The 8,543-nt window shown below is 42.4% G+C and overlaps 1 protein-coding gene across 1 annotated transcript; it reads left to right on the top strand.

Annotated features, from left to right (window-relative positions):
• The first annotated feature begins 634 nt into the window (after window positions 1-634).
• Window positions 635-2,516, top strand: FGFBP3 (fibroblast growth factor binding protein 3). Its single transcript, XM_075288378.1, has 2 exons — window positions 635-708; window positions 1,349-2,516. The coding sequence occupies exon 2, from the start codon at window positions 1,452-1,454 to the stop codon at window positions 2,163-2,165; it is 714 nt and encodes a 237-aa protein (XP_075144479.1). The 5' UTR covers window positions 635-708; window positions 1,349-1,451; the 3' UTR covers window positions 2,166-2,516.
• Window positions 2,517-8,543: the final 6,027 nt, after the last annotated feature.

Raw genomic sequence — 8,543 nt, 5'->3', positions numbered from 1 at the left:
TATCTCCCCTCCGCAAAAAGGATGGGCTTTAATGCTCAGCGTCATCTTTCTTTCCCCCCTGACAGTACAAAGATATGGCAGAATACTGTTGGGGGAGGTTTCTCACAACTCAGTGATGATGCTAGGCTGTAAGGCCCACCCTTCTGACAGTGTAGCAATATTGGTTCCGGCACTGACATCTCCAGCCCCGGGTCGCATACTGGGAAGGCTAATATTGCACTGAATTCAGCACACTGCCAGCTTTTTAGCGACATATAATACCGCACATCTATAAGGACGTGAAAGGTCCTCTCTAACCTGCACCACTACTATATTTACCATACTTTATCTAGTTTTGCTATATTAGGATGCTGTCTGTGTTCTTTATTATGTCAAAATATTTTTTTTTTGTATAAACTGCACAAATAATCCAAATCTGAATTTGTACCATCAATCTGCAACAATGCTGCATGTACCTTATAATAAATATACAACCACATAGCCAATAAGTGACACAACACAGAATCTCTATCCCTGGCTACATTATAAACATATAACACATCCCATCTGACTTTATATTCTCTGTACCCTCCTTAGAAAAAGTGTGTTGGTGCCTGGAGAATGACAGGGAGTGGCAAAGTCACCATGGCCCCTCCTGTCCCATTGAAAACTCACACTCTTAATGCCCCCTTCTATACAGTCCTCCACTGGTGTGTTCCAACTTGTCTGGTAAGTCTCCTTATGTTGCTTCTTATATTACATATATTTTATTCTACCAGTTATTGTGCTTCTTAGTGTATTGCTCTTTGTATTGAGTTTCTACTGTTAGTTTAGCACATAAGTAATACCGATATAATGTGATAACTTGTTACATATTGGTAGATAGGAATCTCATCATTAGTACAGATTTGTATATTGCATCTTATTGCACATACAGTCATGTGTATATGGACATGGCGATGGGATTTATAACTTTTTCAGTTGTACTTTGTGTTCACAATATACTTTGCATGTATTATGGCAGAAAGTGATCCGTTCTGTATTCTCCAAGTGAGATCGCCAGCTCTGTGGTTCCTTTACATGCTCTGCATGTCCAATAAAGGTGCAATTTGCAAGTGAATAGTGTTTTAGTTGTACTTGTGTCGGTCATTTGCATGTGCTTGTAACTCTTTAAAGACTTTTTCGGTATTCTCAAAGCTTTCATTCAGCTTCTGCAGGTACTCCCTCCAAGTTTAGACTGTACATAAGCTCCAAGACTTGGGATATTGTAAGATATCTTTTTAGTGAGTCCATGTTTCACAGCCAGCGCCTTAGTAATTGCCTATGTTTTGACTCACCCACGTTTTATTTTTCTGCCCCTGCCTTTCAGGAATTTTGGAATGCCGAATAGTTTCTCCTCTAGAGCTTGTACAGATTACTAATGCTTGGACGCCCTTGAATCGCAATCCATCCCGCAACACTGACCTAATGAGATGAGGCTCTCCCGGGTTATTTCATTCATTTTTTTGGTGCACTGCCTTGGCACTTTACAACTAGTCTATGGCAAAAATGACAAAACAGCCAGCAAGAGGGGGGAGACGCAAGCCTTCCCGAGGGCAGGGAAATTTACAAGCAAACACAAACATGAATGCTCTTGGGAAATTGTTGGAGATGCCATTGTAAGCCTGTCCGTAACCTGCAACGCCCCAGGTAGCAACAGCTACAATTGTACGTACGAAGGAGAGCCGCAGAAATGCCCCCTGTACACCACCAAGGCCAAACAGTACTGGAAACAGATCCTTGGCAAGTTTAAGAAAATGAAAAACGTGTGTGAAGACAAGTCATTGAAGTCACGTCTGTGTAAGAAAACAGAAGCAGTAGAGTCCCAACTCCTGAAGTTAGGTGGCGACATTGTGGTCGATAAAGCCAAAGGGAAAAGTCGTGCTAAGGAGCCAGAAGGAAGAGCAAAGGGTCCGGAAAAGAATGAAAATATGGGTGGCGAGAAAAAATCTGGAACCAAAAAGAAGCCTGACCCTAAATCCGACCTAAAGCCGTATCCTTCCCCTTCACCATCTGGGCTCGAGCTCGCCACCATCAGGGAAGTTAATGATGATATAGTGGAGCTGAATGAGAATCTGGCAGAAACCTACTGTGCTGAAAAGTGGCATTCAGTGTGTTCATTCTTTGTGAATTTCTGGAATGGCTAAATCGCAGCCGTCCGTGTGGTAGAAATGTTAGCGTAGGGCTATTTAATACAATGCTCTAATACAGGAATTCCTACTTAACTCCATTGGACTGCGTGATCCCTAACACCACTGACAAATCCCCCAATACTAAAAGAAACAAGTGTAGACTTGTCCGCAGTCACAATCCAATCCCAGAATATTTGATGTAGGGTATTTTACACTTGGACTTGGAATTAATAAACTATTCATTCATCACACTGTAACTATTTCCATTATTATTACGTGTATACTAGCGGGTCCATACCAATGAATTGTCTATGAAATCTCTTTGTTATTTTCTAGAGTTTGTTTATACAGTAATAAAACAATTTTTGGTATATAATGCATTTCTATGTGTACCTTCCTACATACATCTGCTGATTATACATCTATCTTATAATAGACATATCTTTATCTGATGTGTGTTTTATCCTGTATTGTAGCCCAGAGCTGCATTCATAATTCTTCAGTCTTTTTATTACATACAGACACAGATGTCAGGACCTGTTGTTGAAATACAACATTCAGAGGATGAGAGACCACCTTTTTTTTCCTGTTAGTATGTCTTTGTAGACTGGGAGGAAATCCACGCAAACACGGGGAGAACATACAAATTCCTTGCAGATGTTGTTCCTGGCGGGATTCGAACCCAAGACTCCAGCGCTGCAAAGCTGCAGTGCTAACCACTAAGCCACCGTGTTGCCCCTGCTCTGAGACAACCTTGTGCTCTCATTAGAGCCCCCAAGCGGACCCCCCGAGTGGAATCTTGAACGAGATGTGAACCGGGCCTTAGGTTTGTGAGGTTAGGTGCTTACGCAGAAACAGCCATCTATGTATACAAGGTAAAAGGGGTATTCCTATGCATATGCCATGAATGCCTGATGTGCAGACAGGGGTGTAACTTGTGGGGGTGCACAGTATGTGGTCGCATCTGGGCCCAGGAGCTTTAAGGTGTGACTTTCCAATATTAGCAAACCAGTACTATAAACCAGTTTGGGGGGAGGGGGGTAAAGATTTTGTAATTGGGCCTAGGTCCTGATGCTTTTACCTATCAACAAAGTGGGGGGTCTGGTAATATATACTTTATTAGAGATTGTAAACATCATCTCCATACTCCCAGTTGGTGAGTGTTTTAAGATAGGAATACCCCTTTAATGCTATAGATATTATTGCACAATGCAAGGGTACAATTGGTTAATGTGTCATCTTCACTTCCACATTGCTATCTTCACATCTTCACATCTGCGTTCGGTATTCCGTTCGGGGAGTCCCCATGCGGACTTTCTGGACAGAATACCGAACGCAGATGTGAACCAGGCCTTAGTGTGCTTGTAGTATTGACCATGATAATAGTGCCTTCAGTTTTATATGAGGAGCCTAGAGGGGTTGTCCAGCATTAGAAAAACATAGCTGCTATCTTTCAAAAACAGTGACACCTGATCAATGGGTTGCATCTAATATTGCAGCATATCTGTATTGTAGTAACTGAACTTTTGCTGCAATACTACATACAACCTGTGGACAGGTCTAACACTGTTATTGATAGACAGCAGCCATGTTTTTCTAATCTTGGATAACCCCTTCCTGACATCTGCCATACTATAAATGTACAGTAGAGCCCCTGACGCTAATGCCCGCAATCAGAGCCCACTTCCATGTTGCAGGACTGCTCCCGTGCAGCAAGATCGTGAGGGCCATCCTGTTCTTATGACAGCTGGAAGGCTTTTACAGTAAAAGTCCCCCTCATCTCCATCAGGGGGTGAATAAAATGGCAAAAAAAAAAATGTAAATTAAAAATAAAATTAAACAAATCAATAAAATCTTCACAAACAAGTTATACATCCCCGTGTCGGAAAACATCAAGTCTACCAACATATCAGATAGCAGATTTGCTCTAATTCTCCCTATTCTGATTTGTTTGTGCTATGTGGGTTTTTCCCAGCGAGTACACTGTCTATGTGGTCCTCGGGTTTCCTAAGGTAACTGCTTTTTTATTCAGTTAGGTTTCCGTTCGAGGGGTCCCCAAGCGGAGTCCGCGAACGGAAACTCGAACACAAATGTGAACCAGGCCTTAGCTTTGTGAGGTTAGGTTCTCACACAGTAACAGTTATCTATGTATTCTGCAGTTTTCTGAAGATGTGGCCCCCATTGTAATGTTTTTGGGATTACATGGATGTGAGGTTATCTCCAAAAATCCATAGGATTCCACTATACACAATGTAGCATGTGGATTCCTAACGCCCACATTCCCGTACCAGATACATACAAATTATATATGTGTACTTGTATACAGTCAGGGGCGTAACTACCGTAGAGGCAGCGGGGGCAGCTGCCACAGGGCCCGGGCCATTAGGGGGCTCGGTGACAGCCTCTACCGCTGCGTTTTTTTTATTTTTTTTAAAAGGCCGTTACGGGCCCCATTCACTTGCCGATCCTGGCTGGGCCGGGATCAGTAAGTGACGCTGCGGGCCCCACAAATACTATCATTATACTCGGGGGTCTTTGCAGACCCCCGAGTATAATGATTGGCGGACCAGGAGAGGTAAGGGAACGTAACAAACACTGTTACTTACCTCTCCACGATCCTGTCAGGCCTCCTTTCTGACGTCCTTTCTGATGTCACATGAACCCGGCCTGCGTCCCGGATCATGTGACGTCCGACATTATTACAGAAGGACGGCAGCGGAGAAGACAGTGTAGGAGCAGGGGACAGGTAAGAAACAGTAATTTTTGATGTTTTTATTCCCCAAGGTCTCCGATTATTATACTCTAGGGTCTGAAAAGACCCCAGAGTATAATAATTTTTTATGGGTGTCCACTATGGGCTATAATACTGTGTGCAGGGGCCACTATGGGGGATAATACTGTGTGCAGGGGCCACTATGGGGGATAATACTGTGTGCAGGGGCCACTAAGGGACATAATAGAGTGCGGAGGAGGGGGTCGGTCGAGGTCTTCCACGTTGGTGTCGGTTGAATGGGGGGGGGGGGGCATGTCAAAAGTTCGCCACGGGCCCCGCCATTCCCAGTTACGCCACTGTTTACAGTAACTTTAGTCATGGATGTCTAAGAAAAAACAAACAATTACTACATTACAGGACTCATTGGTATAGACAGTGCCGACTGCCTGTGCTTGGGGGGGGGGAGAGGTCACATATTACACGTGTGCGCGCCTATCTCCTAACCACTCTCATTACAGAATTGGTATCTCCGCACCAGGGGGCAAATTTTCTCCCAGCAGTTCATCAATAATGACTCATGAAGCATAAGCATGCCCCCATAGAGCAGGACATGAACAGCTGGCAGGGGCTTTATGTTCAGGCCCGGAAAATAACTGCTGCTGTAGTCTTGTTTTATCATATCAAGGTGTGTATAAATAAAAATATTTATATATATATATATATATATATATATATATATATATATACAGTATATATATATATATATATATATATATATATACACACAAAAGCATTAGGACACCTATAAAATATACCTATAGGAGTTTTTATGCCATCACAGTCTAGTCAGGATCGGCATGAGCTGCTGGGTCCTGGAAGACACAGATTACCATGAAATGGTTAAGAAATGATTTTTATAATATTAGGTTTCTTGGAAATTGTAATATGGCAGTGAGGTAATCTAATAGGATGCGATCACCTACATGTTACATGATCAATCTTGAATAACTGAAGGGATGTACAAAATGCTCCAATATAACCGCGAGCTAAATGACACACGTATGGAGTATGTTGCAGACTGGATGAGAGACACCAGCATTGAAATTTCAGATTAATAGGACGCCTTAGGCAATAACAGAACTTTTCACAAGACTGCATCCAGTTTACACATGTCCTCCGGGTACAACTAGGAAAAAATTCAATTTATGCCATCAGATAATGAGCTTCTGCTTAATGACTGTGACCTTCTGCGGTGACAAGTAACTAATACACCAAAACACACCGCAATACCGCGTCCTTCGCTTTCCAGGGGCTTAGTGCAAACATGTACATCAAGATCTTTACTTTAGAAGACCGTGAAACCCTGACTGTCCATCGCTACCATACTAGGACTTTTTACCCTCTTATAGGACATGGTATGGCCCTTTCAAGGCCAACTTTTTTTTTCTAGATCTTAACCACGATTTTATTCCTTAGTGTAAGCCATAATGACTATAATAATCTAAATTGCGCTAAAATTGTCACCATCTAAGACCATGGTCAAATTATAGGGGAGGCACAAGGGATATAGAACTTCCAAGACCATCAAGATCTAGGGGATCTCCACGATCCATAGCAAAGCCAATTCTTCTGATTGACCCCACCCAAAATGTTCTAGTTATACCCATGGTAGTCAATATGTTTGTGTGTCGTGTACACACTGCTCATCTGTCCTGTAAACCAATCTATCCAGGAAATGGTAGACAAGTAGCTGTACACCTGAGCTCTCTCCATTATAGACCATGTGCATCTCTGAAATAGGAGGGATGTGGGCTCCCACCATACTAATAATTTACTGTATAGATGATATGGAGACCTTACAACGTGGAGTTCACTGCAGTTGTGGCTTGGTAATATAGGTAATAGTTTGCATGTGATACTGTTAAACACATTATTTGGAGACTCTCTTTGAAAAGAAGGTAAGTTGGGATATTTCTGGTTCTTATAGTTTTTATGAATTCTACCTTAAAGGGATTCTACCATTAAACTACTTTTTTTTTCTAATTACCACGTCGGAATAGCCTTAAGAAAGGCTATTAATCTCCTACCTTTAGACGTGGTCTCCGCCGCGCCGTCCCGTAGAAATACCGGTTTTAACCGGTATGCAAATGAGCTCTCCGCAGCAATGAGGGCGGGCCCCAGCGCTGAAAGGCCGATGAGCGAATGACCCATTGCTGCCCGAGAGCTCTTTCCTGCGCCGCCTCCTTCTTCTGCAGCAACTCCGCCTCTTCTGGCTTCTCATGCTCTTGTAGTTTGATACAGGAGCATAGAGAGGCCACCCCAAAATGGCCGCCGGCCGGCTCCTGTATTGAACTGCAAGAGCGGCTACCCAAAAATGGCCGCCGGCCATTTTTGGGTAGCCACTCTTGCAGTTCAATACAGGAGCCGGCCGGCGGCCATTTTGGGGTAGCCGCTGTTGCAGTTCAATACAACTTTGAAGTCTTATGCAAATGAGGCAGTTGGTGCATTGTGGGCGGGCCTTCCTCTCCTAGAAGCACTACTCTTACCCCACAGACCCCTACCATCTCCTGCCTTCACCACCTTGTGCAGTGGGAGTTGATCCTTCCTCTACTATTACATTGCTCATCCGACAACAACATATCTCAAAACATATATTACAAAATGACAGTAACCCTTTAGCTGTAACAATTTCTCTAGTTCCAAAGCAAGAAGAAAAGGAGCACAGTAAATGTTCACCTACAGTGTTCTCCCATTTTCTAACACTCCGTACACATAACAGCCTGAAATGAAATTATGAGAACACTTGAAAGATCTTCTTGTCTTTTGCACATTCTTGACCATGGGAAAAAAATCTTAATAAATAAAGATTTGTTATGCAGAACATGAGTTGTTCTCATATTGGAAAAGGTCAAATACCCCATGTCGTCCCGGAAAATACTGAAAACTGAATATTAATATTACGCCATAATTTGATTATTTCGATAAATTATGGTAAGCAGCAATGTATCTTATTAAAACAGCTTTGTTATTGCAGAAATCTGTTAATTTGATATATTTTGGTTCTAGTATGAAATGAATTCCCAGATCCTATTGCTGAATATTTAAGATAATGATGTTTGTCGCTGCATCTATAATGTGCATTGGCAGCAGGAGATGTCATAGTCACAAGCCTCGGCAGGAGGATGTCCTATGTCACATTACATCTCCCACTGCCCCTGGCACATTTACATGGGAGATGCAGCTACAAACATCAAAAGAGGGACTATCAAATGAAATTTTTTGCTTATAATAGAGACATTTTTTTCCACTCTCGAGCTCTCTCCGTAGCACTAGATGCCTGGAGGCTGCAGTTTACTTTAATAGTATTGCAGGTTTACAGTGTACAACTTACAGTCTAGAAGAGAGGAATCCATACAGGTTATGTCTCGTGTGTATATCCGTGAATCATAGTAAATGGCTAAGTGATATATCTTGTGTTGAGCAACTTTTGTAAATTCATTGAGGTATGTATTTGCTGTGATCTTTGGTTACATGAAATCTTATAGTCCAGAGGTTGTCATGTACAACATCATCAGACACATACGTAACATATTACCTGATCTCCTATAATGCACTGGGACATGGTGGCCGTACATCGTAGACCCTATACACACAACTGAGTGTGTTTATAATGTGGGGCT

The sequence above is a fragment of the Leptodactylus fuscus genome, chromosome 10 (assembly GCF_031893055.1).
Source record: "Leptodactylus fuscus isolate aLepFus1 chromosome 10, aLepFus1.hap2, whole genome shotgun sequence".
In the NCBI taxonomy this organism is placed as follows: domain Eukaryota; kingdom Metazoa; phylum Chordata; class Amphibia; order Anura; family Leptodactylidae; genus Leptodactylus; species Leptodactylus fuscus.
The sequence above is the reverse complement of the archived record's forward strand: the minus strand, read 5'-3'. Positions and strand labels throughout refer to the sequence as shown.

Bases quoted from the DNA above. Each gene is read 5' to 3' on its own strand.
- FGFBP3 (XM_075288378.1), top strand. From the start codon at position 1,452: ATGAGGCTCTCCCGGGTTATTTCATTCATTTTTTTGGTGCACTGCCTT.